The sequence below is a fragment of the Rhipicephalus microplus genome, chromosome 8 (genome assembly GCF_043290135.1).
Source record: "Rhipicephalus microplus isolate Deutch F79 chromosome 8, USDA_Rmic, whole genome shotgun sequence".
NCBI classification, from domain to species: domain Eukaryota; kingdom Metazoa; phylum Arthropoda; class Arachnida; order Ixodida; family Ixodidae; genus Rhipicephalus; species Rhipicephalus microplus.
The window spans coordinates 123,023,923-123,041,513 of NC_134707.1; the positions used below are offsets into that span (position 1 = coordinate 123,023,923).

The following is a 17,591-nucleotide window of genomic DNA, read 5'->3' on the forward strand; positions in this document are numbered from 1 at the left end:
TCAGCAACAATTCTTATAACCAAGGCCGATGATGCCACCGCAGTGGATCATTTGCCGTCACCAACCTTAATCTGAGAATGTACGTATATTGCCGCGAACTATGCCTTCTCGTTTGTGAGACCAGCGTTATCTGTGTGAACGATGTTGGTGGAGAGGATACGGCAAGGTATAAGAACGCTTCCACTAAAAGCGCAGGGACATTCGTTTTCCGCCGTCGTCGACCGGTGGGCTGTTTCTTCACCACCTGTGTTCCTTATCATTTTTTTGCACTTTTGCCGAGCACAAGTTCGCTCTAATAGAACTAGCTTTCCGAAAAACTCTGAATCGTTCCTGGCTACATGACAATACACATACATTGTGTCTTCGGTGACAGCAAGTGTTCAGGCGACTGGCCGCATAGCTGCATTGCTTGATGGCTAAAAAGGCATCTGAATGTATAGTGAATGAACGGCTCAAGGATTTTTTATTTTTTTCAGCCAAGCAAAGCCATGGACCGGGTGACAAAAACAAAAAGAAAAGAGAGCGGAGCTGAAGGACGCAAGAGGAGAAGGCTACAGGCGCAGGAAGCTGAGAAGTCAAAAAAGTTTTTCGCGCCATTTTTTGAAAAACCTGGGGCAAGTACTTCATCATGTCCTTTGGAAGTAGCTCCATCTCCTGCCACTTCATTAATGTCCGTACAACTTGACGAAGGAGTCGTTCACGAAACTTCTAAACACAGTATGCTATGCGCAGACAATCCCGGGGATATTGCAGTAGAGGAGGAGGACAACGGAACCGACATTGGACTTCGGCTGGTTGAGCCTGTTGCTCTGAAGCTAAGCAAACTGGATTCCACGAAGCACCCTCAACCTATCATCTCAGAACTCGTTCAGAAGCATGACCTAGGTCTCTTAAAATTTGACACTGGTACTGGAAAAGCCGTTGTGTCTGACGCTGTACGAACGGAAATTGTTAAACTCGGGGCCATGTATTTCCAAAATCGGGAAGGACCTTTCTTGCCAACAAACAACCGATCAATGACTAAGAGTTGGTTTAAGAAGAAATTAGGTGATGGTCGTGGTGAAGAAGTCACCCGTTCGTGGCTGGCCTACTCTCCTGCCAAAAAGGCAGCATTTTGCATTTGTTGCCTCCTTTTTTCCCGCTCAGATCACCTATCATCTTTGGAACAAGAGGGGGGATTCACCAAATGGAAGGCACCCGAGAAGATCACCCTTCACGAGAATGCAAAGAATCACCGAATGTGTTTCTCACAGTGGAAAGAAATGGAAAGAAATTTGATGCATACTACGGGAATAATTGACGCTGACCTTCAGTCACAGATGGAGAAAGAAAAGCACAAGTGGCGTGAAATTTTGACGAGAGTCCTCCACTGCATAAAATTTCTTGCTACACAGAACTTGGCATTACGAGGGCATCGAGAGAGTTTTCAAACCAGCCGCGAGAACAATGTCGGAAATTTTCTTGGTCTTTTGAAGTTAATTGCCGTTTTTGACCCCGTTATGAAGCAACACCTCACATACGTTGAAAGTCATCCAGGGTCCACTTCGTACCTATCGCCTTCTGTACAGAATGAATTCATTCACATGATGGCTGTCACAGTTCGCGAGTCCTTGCTGCGAAAAATCCGTAAAGCCAAATATTATGGCATTATGTTTGACACCACTCCCGACCAGGCACACCGTGAGCAAATGTCAGAAGTTGTGCGATATGTGGAAGTTGACTTTGATAAAAAATCTGTTTATGTTCAGGAGTCCTTCCTCGGCTTTATCCATGTAAAGAACAAAGACGCCGAGAGCTTCGTTGACGTGATACTTGGCAAGCTGGAAGAGGACAGAATGAACTTACAGGACTGTCGGTCACAATGCTACGACAACGCTGCCGTGATGGCTGGACAAAAAAGTGGTGTCAGTCAAAGAATCGCGGAAAAAAACAAACTGGCAATCTTTGTAAACTGCGACAACCACTCACTGAACTTGGTTGGTGTACATGCTGCTAAGGAAGAAGCCATGATGATGACTTTTTTTGGGACCATCGAAGCACTTTACGTGTTTTTTTCTCGCTCAACGTACCGTTGGGAGAAATTAAAAAATGCAGTGCCTGTTGTTGTGAAATCAGAGTCTGAGACCAGATGGAGTGCAAGGGTCGAAGCAGTGAAGCCGGTCGGTAGATACCTTGAGAAGATACTTGAAGTTGTTCAGGAAATGTCAAATAATGACCAAGAAACGAGCGAGACGAAAAGTGATGCTGCACTACTGCAGAAGCGGATATTAAGTTATGATTATTTGATTTTGCTGGGCTTTTGGAACAAGGTACTTGTTCGCATAGACCGTGTTCAAAAAAGACTGCAAGATCCTAAAATGAACTTTCACGATGCTGCCTTAGACATGAAAGCTCTCAGAGATCACTTTCATGAAGAAAGGGAAACTCTGGTAAGTGAGTCACTTGGTGAAGGGCTTCGTCTCTGTGAGACGTATGATGTCGACGTTGAAAGGCGTGCACGACGAAAAAAACAGATGCCTGGTGAAAAGTCGAAAGGAGAGGCGTTGACGGCTAAACAGGAAACAGAAAGGGTTATGAAATGCACACTCGATCGTCTTCATTCGGAAATCGACCAGAGGTTTACTCGCCTGCAGGACACCGACCTCAAGTTTGGCTTTCTGCTCGACATCAACAAGCTGTGCTACAGCGAAGACAAAAACGAACTAAAAACAAATTGCAACACATTTGGCAATTTCTACAGTTCCGACGTTAACGCGCAAGACCTCTATGAAGAGATTTTAGATTGTAGGCTGCTGCTTTCACGGCGTATTGACCAGACAGTATCAAGACCGGAGGAACTTCTTAAATTTATTGTGGAGTATGGTGATGATGGCGTATTCCCCAACCTTCGCGTCGCCCTTCAGATGATGTTAACCATTGGAGTTTCCATCGCTGGCTGTGAGAGGTCCTTCAGCAAGCTGAAGCTAATACTCTCCTATTTGCGTGCCACAATGGGCCAAGACAGACTTACTGACCTTGCGCTACTGAGTGTGGAAAGAGAAGAAACTGAAAAAACGAACTTTGACGTCATTATAGAACAGTTTGCTTCATCGAAAGCAAGGAAAGTGCAGCTCTAGTTTTTACGGAGTGTTCCAGTGTATAGTGCATTTTATATTTGTCTTAATATCCAAATGATGTAAATAAAGTGTTTTAAATAAAAAAACGGGTTTTTCTTGACAACAATTATTCACGATCAGCGTTACAGCACTGACGTCATAAAAGGCAACAATATGCGATAACAGGGAGACAACAGGGTTTGCCGGAACGAGTTTTTTAACGCATCATTAGCACTGATGAAAAAATGCAGGCATCATATGCAGATTTGGCGTACGCAATAATTAATTTTGAATGATACATTTCACGGTAATGTAGCGAGAAATGGTATGGACTATTTACATATGCCTAGTTCGTGATTCTATTTTCTGTGCTTATATGGATTTCATGAATTTCGCATATTTTAAGTAAAGCGAGATGACAAGAAGTGACCACCAAGGTCCATTTTTTGTTAAACTTTTTTTGCTACCATTGTGGACTTCTGGTGTGTTGTGTGATGCATGGACGTACAAGGCGGCTATAGTACACTGTAGTACAACAGCAAGAATAATAATAATAATAATAATAATAATAATAATAATAATAATAATAACAAACATTATCACGGGCATAATGAGGGGCGCGGAAATATATTTGCCCTGGGCGCCGTCCTATCTAGTTACGCCACTGCCTAAATGTTCACAAAACTTGAGAAAAAAAACAGCTTCAGGGTCTTTTTAATTTCATTATATCTAGGTTCAGCTGTACTGCAAACAGAGAGCAACATAATGGCCCTCTTTGACCTTGAGGGATCCCACTTTCCTCGAATCCGTCTGTTTGTGACTCAGTGATCCCAAGCAGCTCAGTATTGTATCCCCTCTACCCTCTCATCCTTCATGCACGACACACAACACCACCGACACTGCATATGAAGAATGACACAGCGAAATTATCAACCTAAGTGCCTGCTTTTGTGAAGAGAAAAGGCATACAAGAAAGGTTGAGAGGTGCAGTTTGTTCCCTAAACACATACTATGAATTTTGAATCGTGCTTTATACATGCGAGAGTCAAGTGTGCAGCACGTTTAAGACAGGCACAGTGATTCTTTTTCGGAGAGTCGTCGGACGCACAACTATTCAAAATAGACTTGATAAACGACTCCTACAGAAAGTTCACGAGCTTCTCAGAGTGCTGCAAATGTAACTCTCACATGTAAGAAAAAAGTCCAAAGGGTTTCTTTTCTTATTAGAGTGCGTGACGATGTATATGCAGTAGATGGAAAAGAAAGGTGTACACAATCCACAACACACATGTACAGTTCTCATGGATTGAAATGAGACTTCAAATTTTTTGTTTTAACAATTGCATGTGCCATTGCAGTTGCACAGACTTTAACTTACAATGGTACGATTTGGATCAAAGACGATGGAAATGAAAGTATGTGTGATACTTGTTCCTAAACCATCATGAGAGCACAACTAAATATAACACATAAGAAGAAACAGACGAGGACAGGTGCACATGACCAACTACCAGTTGGTAATATGAGCCTGTTCTCATTTGTTTCTATGTTCTCACGATGGTTTTAATTTTCTGTTTCAATCCGTGAGTACCGTACAGTGCAAAGAACGTGCAGAGGATCACTTCAGTCCGTGGCCTTCAAAAACTGCTGATAGACCAGCCCAACAGCCCAGAAAACCATCTAGGTGACTTTGTAGAAAGAATAGTTGAATGAGTGGACCAACAAATGGGTGATCTAGCTGGTAGGGACTCACGTTAAGTCGGGAGTGCTAACGCACGCCGCAATTTGATGACTGCGCATTTTTGTACGGACATAAGAATGAGAGCCAGCCATCGATTAACTTGCACGAGTCAAGTGCCTCAACTGTGATGTAGGGCACCTCGCATGCCAGGCAGATAGATACTGCCTCTTGCCTGGACATGCACAGGTAAGATTTTGTGGCTCCTATCTGTTCCCACGCTGGTCACCTTTGCCGTCGTTAGTCGGCGTCTGCGTTGGTCCGACTTCACTGGCGTTTGCATCATCCAACTTTTGACACGAATTCACTTGATGGCGACCATGGTGGTAACGGCCAACAGCGTCTGAAGCGCCTGCAGCGCGACCTGTCCGGCAGCCAGCACCCAGTCCAGCCGAAGCACGTACGTTTGCCACAGGAGAAAGTAGAGCACCCCGAGGACTGATGGCACCGTCAGCACCATTGACAGGGCGAGGCACGGACTCCGTTCCGTCAGGTTTCCCCGCTTGCCTGCAAGATGACAGAATATTCGGTTTTGGTCGAACACGGCTTCATGTCCAACCCTTTGCAACATACAATCTTCATTTGGAGATGCAACCTTTGCCGTTTCTGCGCACTACTGGCAAGGAAGAGACCACAAACACTGAGCTAACGCTAAATTAAGCATCCACATTTCCTCAAGAAGGGGGCCATTTTTCTCAAGTGGCTATATGTTAGACACAGTCAGCCCAGCGAGAGCCCAAGGGTCTAATTGGCGTACTAATTGTGATGTGAATTCCAATGTATTAAAATGGACAAAAAACAAACCTTACCATCGGTGCGATCAGAATTCACATTTGATCTCCCCGACGGAAACGGTAGTTCTTCGTGCACTTCAATTTACATCACAATTAGTAAACCACAATTCAACACAAACAATTATTAACACCGCCTACGCTTTATCTGGCCAAACTGTCTGCTAAATGCATTCGGATGTACCTAACTTGTTGGCTTAGATTAGTCTATATCACTTTTGGTTTGTGTGTTTTGCCACAGACAATGGCTTTAGTCAAAACAGTAGAGCATTTAACCAGGCATTGGACACGAGACATATCGGCAGTAATTTCAAAATATAAAGAAATAACAAAAAACATTTGGAATGCTGGCTGCCAGCTGATGATCATCATGTGTACTTTGGACAGGTCATTGAATTTGGTTAATAGTTAAATATCATATGACTGACTGTAGATGGTATAGGTAATTACTTATATTTTATTGACAATTACTCACTGTAAAATGATCTGATTCTAACACTTTCATTTGCTTGATATTTAGTCTCCGGAGCCCGACCTCAAACTATGAGAATGTGATGCATTTATAGACAGTTGTATAAGTCGCAAAGGGCTAATACCACATGACACAGACATTTTTGTGACAATGTAAACTTTTCCTTGAGTGTCTCTTGAAAAGTACCCGATTGCCATTTTTGTTCTTGTCACTTGTAATTCTTTTTTTTTTCTACCTTATCGCAAGTTTTTGCTTTGCTGCTGTGTGTTGAATGTGACACTTATGCTGCCATTCTTGCCACTTAAGCAAGCCAGCTATGCTGATGTGGTGAAATAATATTTATTTCAAATGGTCAAGAGAGAAGTAGTAAGGGAACTCAATATACAGCAAAAATTAAATTAAGCTGAGCAGACAGAAAAGCCCATCAAGGAATTCAGAATTCTGATGTTCTTTTTTTAAATGAAGAAAGTAGAAATATTAACAAAAATTGAAGTACCACTCAGAAAACTTTAAAGGGTTGGGAATTTGCAACCCTTTATCAGTTGCTTGTACAAATAACGCTGGCTTCCAGCAGTATAATCAAGTTCAAGGACTAGAATCGCAGAATCTGCAGCAGGCACTTTTTCAACAGGTTGTTTAACAAACAGATTGCTATGTTACACAAAGTAAGGCTAGCAATCTACTATTTTAGGCTCCAATCTGGCATAGATGAACAAAAAGCTGGTATAAGGAAGCGTAGCTGATGCAGCAAGCAATGTGACCTTTGTGCTGCCCATTGTTTCAATGCCAACAGCAGTTAGGACGGAGCGTGTATCAGCCGTCTGCTAGTCTTTGTCGAGATAGCACATAAATGCCTACATTCACCTATGTATTATAGTTTATGTGCTTTATACTGAGTGCACACGCAAACATTGTGTAGGACGTGGAAGTTCTTGGCAAGGTACGATGCAGTGACCACGGAATGGTAAGGTTCAGAATTTGCCTGGACTTGAAGAAGGAACGACAGACGCTGCTACGCAAGAAGCCAATCAATGAGCTAGCACTCAAAGGGAAAATGCAGAAATTCAGAGTCTCGCTTCAGAACAGACACACGGCTCTTATAGAGAAAACCGGCCTTAGCGTGAATGATAATCTGAGGAATGATAATCTGATGAATTAATAATAATCTGATGAGAATCATTATGGAGTGTGCAGTGGAAGTTGGAGGTAAGGTAGTTAGACGGGACACTAGCAAGCTGTCACAGGGGATGAACAACCTTATTAAGAAACGTCAAAGCATGAAAGCCTCAAACACTACAGACAAAATAGAACTGGCAGAGCTTTCGATGTTGATTAATAAGTGTAAAGTATTTGATGTAAGGAGGTATAACATGGAGGGAATCGAACATGCTCTAAAGAACGGAGCAAGCATCAAAACGGTGAAGAGGAAACTTGGGATAAGCAGAAACAGAGTGTATGCACTAAGGGACAAGAAAGGCAACGTAACTAACAATGTGGATGGGATAGCTGAAGTAGTGGGTGAGTTTTACAGAAATCTGTACAGTAGCTAGGACAACCACGATCATAATGTAAGAGCTAGCAGTAACCCAGATGACATCCCGCTAGTAATGATAGAACAAGTCAGGAAAGCCTTGGAGAGAACGCAAGGAGGCAAAGCTGCTGGCGAGGATCAGGTAACATCAGATGTGCTGAAAGACGGAGAACAGGTTGTGTTAGAAAAGCTGGGCACTCTCTTTACGAAGTGTCTCCTGGTGTGGAGGGTGCCAGTATCTCGAAAGAATGCTAACATCATCTTAATACATAAGAAAAGAGATGACAAGGACTTGAAGAATTACAGGCCGATCAGCTTGCTCTCCATTGTATTCAAGCTGTTTACAAAGGTTATTGCTAACAGAATTAAGACATTAGAATTCAATCAACCGAAGGATCAAGCAGAATTTCATACAGGCCACTCAACAATCGACCACATTCATATTACCAATCAGGTGATAGACAAATGCTCAGAATACAACCAACCACTATACATGGCCCTCATAGATTACGAGAAGGCAATTGATTCAGTAGAAATATCCGCGGTCATGCAGGCACTGCTGAATCAGGGCATCGACGAAGCATATATAAGCATCCTGGAATAAATCTACAGAGGTCAACTGCCACCATAGTGCTACATAAAGAAAGCAACAAAATACCGATAAAGAAGGGTGTAAGACAAGGGGATACGATCTCCCCAATGCTATTTACCGCGTTCTTACAGTAGGTTTTCAGATGCCAAGAATTTAAAGAGTTAGGGATATGAGTTAATGAAGTACCCTGCACTTCATGGATGACAATGCTTGCTGAGAAACTCAGAGGACGAATTGCAACTCATGATTACTGAATTAGACAAGGAGAGCCAAGACATAAGTCTTAAAATTGATCTGCAGAAAATGAAAATGATGTACAACCTTGGAAGAGAACAGCACTTCGAGATAGGTAATAGTGCTCTTGGAGTTTTAAAAGACTACGTCTACTCAGGACAGCTAATAGCCATAGAGCCGAATCACGAGATTTAAGTATCTTGAAGAATAAGAATAGGCTGGAGCACATTTGGCAAGCATTCTCGTATCACGACTAGTAGATTGCCACTATCCCTGAAAAGGAATGTACATAACAGCTACATCTTGCCGGTACTTACTTATGGAGCAGAAACCCGCATGCTTACAAAGAGGGTTCAGCTTAAATTGAGGACAACACAGCGAGCTATGGAAAGGAAAGTGATAGGAGTAACCTTAAGAGACAAGAAGAGAGCAGAGTGGGTCAGGGAACAAGCCAAGGTTAAGGATATCATCGTTGAAATCACCAAGAAAAAGTGGACGTGGGCCAGGCATGCAGCATGTAGGCAGGATAACCGCTGGTCATTAAGGGTAACTGACTGGATTCCCAGAGAAAGCAAGCGGGTGAGGGGGGAGGGAGAAAGTCAGGTGAGCATATGAGATTAGGAAGTTGGCAACGGCAAGCACAGGACCGAGTTGACTGGCAGAACATGAGAGAGGCCTTTGTCCTGCAGTGGGCTAAGTCAGGCTGATGATGATGATGACTGTGGTCGGCCGGTCAACAAGCACAGTTCCTGCTTGAGCCCCTCCACCCACTGGCCTTTCTCGTGATGGAGATAGTCAGCGCGTTTTCTCACAGCTTGAGCCATGATTTTTAAGTTCTCCCAAATACTTTTACTCACGTAAAAGCGTACGACATGCGAAATTATGTTACAGTAGCTTGGTCATTACACCTAACCGCATTGTGGAAGCAATGCTAATGGCCAAAGTGCACCTGGAGAGTCTATATACAGTAGACTCTCAGTAAACGAAAATCTCTTGAACAAAACAGCTGCTTAAATGGAACAAATGCTTCTAACAAGATTGATTTTATCCTTGTATTCTGCAACCCTGGTAATTTTTCGGTAAACGAAACTCCTGTTAAACGGAACATATTTTCTTGGTCCCTTCAGGTTCTATTTAATAACCGTCTACTGTAATTGCCATTACAATGTGAAATGCCACGTACATATTTAAGACCCTTTCCATTTTCAAAGGAGTACTGCCACCAATTTTCGAAGCTTGGTTCACTGAGCCATTCAGATACAGTGTATCTACAAAGGTGGCTGTCAGCAAGTAGAAAGCTCAGGAAATGCGGATAAGGTATTTTATTCTGACATTAAAGTCGATTTTGGCATGGCATGTCTAATGGAATCCACAATGTTATGATATCAAACTACAGTGTCAATTTTGCTGACTTCATGCACCAGCATGGCTGGTTGTTATGACACAAGGCGGCAAAACATTCGAAATGGCCGCCAGTGCGTCACCGCAGAACAAAGTGGCTGTGGAAACGTCACAATACCTCGTTCGAGCATGCCTCCAGAAGCTCATACCATGCTGCAATATTAAAGTACAGTAGAGATTGAAATTAGTTTTTACAAACATACTACAGTTACTTTTTCAGGGAACACTCAAGCTACCAGCGAATTGTCCTGGCTCAAGAGGGCTTGGCCTCTCATCTGACACAAAAAATGCCAAAGGAAATTTTTCAAATCCAGTGCCTCTTTCAACAATATCAAGCAGTGCTTATGTTCATCTACCCTACCTGCCAGGGCCACTCGGCTTCACAGAAAGAGGGCAGAGGAGTAGATGAAGTTTAACATGATTTTTGTGTTAAAAAAGACCAACACATGCGAGAAGGGAGCACCTGCCAAATTCAAAGAAAGTAGATGGTGTCACACTGCCAAAAACGCCTGTGTGAGCCGATATTCCGTGAGGCCAAGATTTTACGCAGAAGCCGAAACAAGTAAGCCAGTGAACTCTGGGAGCTGTACCATATAAAGATAAAAGGAACAAACTGTGTCGGTGAGATGTACAAGAATGGTATTAGGCATTTTGATGGCATAACTGGTGTTGCCTTGACATGCGCTTGGTACGTATGTGCACTAATGTGCATACGTTTCAATGCAACTTTTGCAAAAAACCTCCTGTTAGTGGCAGCAGTCCTCTCTTCTCAAACGTGTTTGTCTTCTCAAAGCAAAAATCGCAGTGTTAAAAGGGCCCTGCAACACTTTTTGAGCATGGTCAGAAAACGGTGCCGATCGGTAGTATAGGCTCCTGAGAACACGCGAGCCAAATGTTATAGTGCAGCACATGGCCTGGAATTCACAATTAATAATCAAAGTTACCTAGAAATTGTTTTCTCTCCCGTTGACAAATGACGGAAGACGCTCAAAATCATACATAGATTGCCCATTTATCAGCCATTGGCTGATTTCAACATGGCGCACTCAGTTGTTACAAAGATTGCCGCGAGAGGCCGTCACTTGTCCACGAGTGATCACACTGAAAAAACTGCGTATTCGAAGAAAAAAAAAAAGTGCTAAAGGTCACGAGGCACACGTGCCATTTTTTGGTTTGCCCCTCCCAACCCTTCCTGCTTAGCTTCCAGCGCTTTCTTCGAGACGAGAGAATGTGATTGCGGCGTGTGACAAATCTTTGTAGCTCTGCTCGTACTGCACAGATTGTTAAAATTTGTTTGCATTAAATTTATGAGGCAATATGCTTTTCTAGTGAATTATTTCCATAATTAATCAAACAAGTGTTTCGGGGGACCTTTAAGAACCCACCAGCTCACACAACAGCAACTTCTAATTAAGGAAAAAGTTTTGTTTACAGCTTTGCCTAATCCCTCTTTCGTTCTGCTTTCTCTAAACAGCCATGTGATTATAACAGACGACAGTACTGAAAAGTCACGCACTAACCCAGGCTGATGCGTACGCTCTCGACGATTGTCAGGAAGGCCAGCAAGCACACCTCGGAGGCCATGTTGCCACTTGGATAAGGAAAGCTCAGTCCTGCATCAAGGGGAGGATGTACAGCCATGAGAAATACAAACGAGAACACCAAGTTTGCGTTTTAACTTAGCTACAACTGCTGGTGACATGCGGATAATAATGTGACGCGTTGATCGGCAAGAAGTACAGTATTCACGGATTTGAGACACAATAGACCCTCTTCAAAATTGTAAAGCTCGCTTTCCTGCTACGCAGTTTGCCAGAGTATTGGCCATTAGTCACTTTCTTGAAACAGTGTTTAGGTGCAGTTTGCTTGTGCTATGACATGGAAAATGTAGGCTCAGCTCTCCTGACATTAATGCGCGTAATAGACAAGCCCCAGCATTTCAACTAGGACCTCGTCTCCATTTGAAGCAGGACAGGTGCTGCCATTAGTAGGGCAAACATGCAGTGCAGAGAAGCGCACTTGCAGATTATGAAAAAGGGTCTATTCAATGCACACACTTTCACTTCCAGCATCTTCAGTTTGTGTCATATTGGCATAATTTTGGCTCTAACACTCAAATTGGAGCCAATATTACCCTCAGCGGCAAAATTCTTATTCACGAAACAAAATTAACTTGAGCACCATACTGAAAGTCTTGGTGCTGCTCTTGAATCCCTCTGTACTGTACATTTTCACTTAACTATCTTGTGTTACAAACAACTGTGAGCTTTCACACATTGCAGTCAGCCACTATGGCTGCTTGAAGGTAACTCTAATGCTACCTTTTATATTACTGAATGCAAAGCGCCTTGGCAAGTGCAAAGCATACTGAGCATCGAAACAGTGTTGTAGTCAAGACAGCCATTCAGCTCAGTCCTGGCTGTGATTTCGGGTAGCGTTGCTAAGCTACAGCACCTCCAACATACTTTTCACATGCTATGACAGTCAGGCCGCACTGCCTTACCGGATGAAACAAACAATAAGGATGTTGCCTAACCACTGTACTATGGAAAAAGCAAGTTAACATGCAAATAAAAATACCGGAGTACTTCATATTGCTGTTTACATGCAACACAGTAGCAATTGTACAGCAAATTCGAATGCTCCGAATATTTGAATAAATATTGGTGTATCCAAATTCACTTTGAACATAAATTACTGAACATTTTCAAGTATTTGAAATGAAGAAACAAATGTGTACAAGTTTGCACGTAGCCCCCCTGTAAAGGTGGTTTCACTGCCGTAAAGGGATGCTAAGCCATGAAAACACCTATTCAAAAGAAATCCGCAACGCCGCGATTCTACACTTTCAAGGCTAAATAAACATATTACCCTCATATCAATTCATTGTCTTTTCAAGTTTAAAAGCTTGTTATATAGGCTTATATACTCTAAGTATCATAAATTTTAAAACATCACATATCTTACAAATTATCACTTGCATTCTACAAAAAGTCAAGTCCTGCTACTATTTAAGGTTGTTTCCACTTCCTTCACATAAAAAAGAATGGCATTTTTACATGCCTCATTTCAGTTAAAAAAAAAAAGAAAAAAACAATGTGCAGGTTAATTTGGTCATGACAAATATGCCCATTTTTTTTTTTAAATATGTAATACACATGCTAATAGAATTTGGTTCGAAATTATTCGACCAAAATCACTATTCACTATGAACCTGAAGTTCACTATTCACACAAACTTACCAATTATACATAAAATTTTCAAATATAAAACAGTGTGCGACACCTTAAGAAGCGTTCATATTTTTTCTGTCATGCTCTACAACACAGGTGCCCAGTCCGGTAGCAGCGACACCAAAAAGGCTATACGTATGGGGCTGACACGCAATCGTGCTCGCGAGTGTTTACAGATGCCGCCTTTACTGCTGCGCTCCAAATGCTAAGGAATGCTGCGGTGCATCTATTTTTGCCCCGAAGAATCGCCTAGAATATTTCTTCCATGCAGCCCCGTTCAAATCATCGATCATGGATGCATAGCACGGCATGGCAACTGCTTTACCTTTGAACAGCAGTAGGAACAGTTCCACAGCTGCGAACAAGACGTAGAACCAACCACCAAACACCAACAGCACTTGGTAGGGCAACGATGAGAGCTGATGGACCATTGTCAAGGGAAACAGACAAAGCAGAGATGTACAAGAAAACGTAGCTGATCCTTAATGCAACGAAAACTTATGTGATGAATTACTGCACTGCACATAACAAAGTGAACAATAAATATGGCTGATGGTGCTTTACTTCAATGACTGTTCTACAAGGACGGAACAACATACAGTTCCAATATTGAAGGGAACAATGGGTATTGTAGAGTGAATATGTGTTCACTCGTAACCATGTGTTCTGAAAGCACGAAATACCTCATTTCAAAGACGAGACTCTTACAGCAGAATGTACAGCACACACGTGCGTGGTGTACAGCAACATGTGTTGTTTGGCACACAGCAACAGCAAGCCGACACTCATATTGTGTGAGATTGCACCGACTTTGCTTGAAAGATTGACTTTATGAAGCGGCCTTTGACTTTATAAACTGCAAGTTTGTCACTGACATAGCATGTGCACTATGCATCAGAGCTGTAATTGACCAATAGGCCCCCAATAGAGTCAAACAAAGTTGCACTAGAGACTAGGAAATGAATTCAGCATGTACAAAATCGGGTATAAATGTATGAGCTACAACACCTGCTTTTTTGTTTTTCAGGACGAAGAGAAACATTAGTTTGTTTTGGACTGGCCACGTAGCGCCACCTATCGTAACACATGCCAATAACCAGTAACTCTGAATGCATTACTTGCAAGTGACGTCAGTTCCAGCCTTCCATGCGCCATCACTAAACGAAGAGAGCACGTGTGTCTCAGTGACCGCGCTATGTTAACGTTTGTGCAGCAGATCGTTAGGCGTAGCAGGCATGTCTTCATTGTCTATCTTGTGCTTATGAATCATTGAGCACATTATGCAGCTTTGTATTATCTGCTACAATGTGCTTGGTGATGGCGGCGCATGCCACCAAGATCATCGAACCAGCAGCTGCCCTTACGATTTTTATTGACTGTGTACAGACGTCAGACTCTTACAGACACGTAGCACCACTTGTCGACGCAGTTTTGGGTAGTGCAAAGCCCGACTCCAATGCCAGGTGAAACTAGTTTGGACGAAACAAAGATTGGGCTACATTGTAAGCGTGTTTGCCCATTCAATCCTCAGAAAAAGTGCACGTCCCCAAACCGCCATGACATGCTTGCTGGTTCACTCGCCAGAACGATGACGAAAACAAGAGCAGACGCAACAGCTCCGCGCTCTACGAAGAAATACCTTAGTCGACGTTACTGTTGCATTGTGAATTGCCACCAACATAAAGGACGTCAGTTTTACTGTTTCCGTAGCTGTCGCGAAGCAGAACAGCGAGAGCACTGGATACAGGTCATTGCGAATGTGTTGGGTAAGTGCATTACTTGCGATCTCCACAGCCAATCGCACCAGAAAGCATAGTAATTTAGGCCACCTGTTGCTGTTTTGAGTAGCCTTGATGGAGAACCGTGATAACTTTGGTTATGAAGCTCAACAGAGCCTCTAACCAAGGTGCGCGCCATGCAAGAGTAGACTAGTGACGTGCCCAATAAACATCGCACATGCTGCAACCACTGATTATCGGAGGTGGTTGCCACCACGTAGCGTTGATCGCAAAGATAGGCTTTGAAGGCTCTAAGCTACGACTTTAATTAGCAAATGTGACATGTACATTATACAGGTAAATAGCAAAATGTTGGTTGTGACCGCAATCACATTTTTTTTGCCGCTGGTCTCCGCGATTGCCAGAGCACAGGAAGCGAGAGATGGATGGAGAATGCAACTGCGAAAGGGAAAATCGCCGGGAACATTCGTGCGGGATAGAGTGAGCTTCCTACCACTGATTGCAAAGATATAATGCTCGTGTGTGCACTTCAATGCTTTGGCAACATGTGTATACCCAAATTTGCACGCTTAGACGTTACAGAACGCACGTCGAAGTGCTTGCCTCGAACACGATGTCATGCGGTGCTCGCTCGCACTTAAATTGCGAGTTGCAGCTAGCCGAAATAACTGAACATCTTTAGTATTGAACCCCAAGTTCGCTTTGATGAGCCTTCTATTTTTTGAAGCAAGGTTGGATTGACGGAAGATGCTTGCCAGATCCTTCATATTCAGGAAACTGCGCCTATGAACGCTTGCTTGCAGAGGGCTCTCCTTGCACTACCCAGTTATGGCCAGCGCGGCGATGAGGGTGCTGGCAGCGGTGTTTACGCAGTGCCACCTGGGCAGAGTCTAGCATCTATAAAGTAGGCCAGTTTTTTTTTTGTTTTGTTGACCATATGTTGGTCATAGAAAAAGAAAGCACTTAGGTGTGGTTACGGGGTGGCACTCCTACGACCAAATGCGCACCTCGGCATCATCTTCACTGCGTAGCATGGTTAAATATGGAACCATGTGACTACGTCTGACAAAGTGGATTGCGTGCAGAAAACGGTAAAGAGATGCACAATTCCGGCTCCCTAAAAAGCGCAGCTTTGACTCTCCTGCTGACAGCTTGCAGGCAACGTGAAAATCAAGAACTTCGAAAAGGTTCGTGAGATTTCACGCAACGACAGCGGAAGAACGTGCGGCTGGCACACGCCTTGATCGCGAACGAATTTCATTTCATTTTATTTCCTTAAAGACCTGCGAGGGGGTATTACATAAGGGGTGGGTAATTATAAACACAAAACATAGAAGCCAAAGATTTAACATAGAAAGCGTTTATTGATATTTTCTACGAACGGTGATAGGCAGAGAATGGTTGCAATTTCACTGGGAAGGCCGTTCCAGTCTGGCGCGGTACGTGAAAAAAACGAGGCAGAAAAAGTAGAAGTCCGGGAGCGTGGCCGAGCAACTTGAAGCAAATGGCTCGTGCAGTGAGATATGCGTGTTGCGGGAACGATATAAGGTGGGGCATGCAAAGGACTATGAAAACGTTTGTGGAACAATGACAGGCTGGCGATACGACGGCGAAGTTCTAGATCTGGTAAACCAGATTCTGCTTTCAATCCAGATACGCTGACAGTTGAAGAGTATGAACAGTGAATAAATCTAGCGGCCCGGTTTTGAAGCGATTCGATGGCATGTGTAAGATAAGACTGTCGAGGGTCCCGAATTGGCGATGCGTATTCTAGTTTAGGTCGAACGATAGATTTGTATGCTTGTAATTTTACGTGTTGTAGAGCGAGGCGTAAATGGCGTTTAAGGTAACCCACTGTTTCATTTGCAGATGAAATGATATTAGTGACGTGTATGTTCCATGAAAGGTCGCTACAAAGAGTCACGCCCAAATACATGTATGACGCAACATTTTCTAGCGGGATGGCATTAACTGCGTACGGATACACAAGCGGCATGTGGCGGCGATGGAATGAAACGACTTTACATTTACTCGGGTTAAGTTCCATGAGCCAGCGCTCACACCATTTCTGGAGGCAGTTTAGGTTGGCTTGTAAGGATGACTGTTTTGAAGTGTCAGAAGAAGTACTGCGCAAAAGAGCCCATCAAGTTAAGCTGCTCGTCTTCACCAGAGCCGCCGCGCGTTGTGCGGATATTTTTGGTCTGACTACACGGTATCACACCTTCGGGATCACTTCGAGGAGTGCTGCGGGCAGAACTGCCGAGTGCAGAACAGATGGCCTAACTGTTCAGCGAGTCAGTTGCTAGTGTAGCACGTTAATCCGCACCAGGCACTCCATCCACGATACGCGACATCGCGTCTTAGTGACCACCGGAAAAGGATACAATTTCATCGCCATCCGCAGCTGAAACGAAAGGTAAGTTTCAGAGCAGTACAACGTGAACACAAAATAACTGAAAGCTGAGTTGAAAGGTATTCGTGCGAAAAGACCTTGTGCAAAACACGGGCACGAGAGAGAAGTCAAGACATCACGTTGCTGGTGTCTCTCGTGGCTGTGTTTGCACGCACAGTCTTTTAAAGTAAACATGTCATTTATTTTCAGGAGTAACTAAACAAGTTGAATCATTTCAAGCCGCGGAAGCGCGTTCAACAAGGAAAGCACACGATCTCACCGCTTGCCATGCCGAGAAGCGCGGGTACCGTCTGTAAACAAAAGTGACGTGCTAATTCGGCATACTCGCGTGACATCATTACTTTGGTATCTG

The 17,591-nt window shown here is 43.4% G+C and overlaps 3 protein-coding genes across 4 annotated transcripts in view; 2 read left to right on the forward strand and 1 right to left on the reverse strand.

The window, feature by feature from the left end:
* LOC142769367 (transmembrane protein 80-like) overlaps positions 1-17,544 on the reverse strand; it is a 63,370-nt gene extending 45,826 nt beyond the window's left edge. The window contains exons 1-5 of one of the 2 annotated variants that reach the window (XR_012885797.1): positions 17,499-17,544; positions 17,211-17,230; positions 13,413-13,506; positions 11,375-11,467; positions 5,063-5,340 (exon numbers count right to left, since the gene is read on the reverse strand). Coding sequence is in view for 1 of the 2 variants with exons in the window: in XM_075872549.1 (XP_075728664.1) it covers positions 5,138-5,340; positions 11,375-11,467; positions 13,413-13,506; positions 17,211-17,230; positions 17,499-17,508 (420 nt within the window). In the remaining variant the exon portion in view is untranslated. Of the gene's footprint in view, positions 1-3,670; positions 5,341-11,374; positions 11,468-13,412; positions 13,507-17,210; positions 17,231-17,498 lie in introns of those variants that run through there. The other variant, XM_075872549.1, reaches the window with a different exon arrangement.
* On the forward strand, positions 444-2,356 carry LOC119181755 (zinc finger MYM-type protein 1-like). Its single transcript, XM_037432997.2, has 2 exons — positions 444-2,309; positions 2,342-2,356. The coding sequence occupies exons 1-2, from the start codon at positions 444-446 to the stop codon at positions 2,354-2,356; spliced, it is 1,881 nt and encodes a 626-aa protein (XP_037288894.2).
* LOC142769366 (uncharacterized) lies at positions 2,358-3,202 on the forward strand. Its single transcript, XM_075872548.1, has one exon. The coding sequence runs from the start codon at positions 2,358-2,360 to the stop codon at positions 3,114-3,116; it is 759 nt and encodes a 252-aa protein (XP_075728663.1). The 3' UTR covers positions 3,117-3,202.
* Positions 17,545-17,591: the final 47 nt, after the last annotated feature.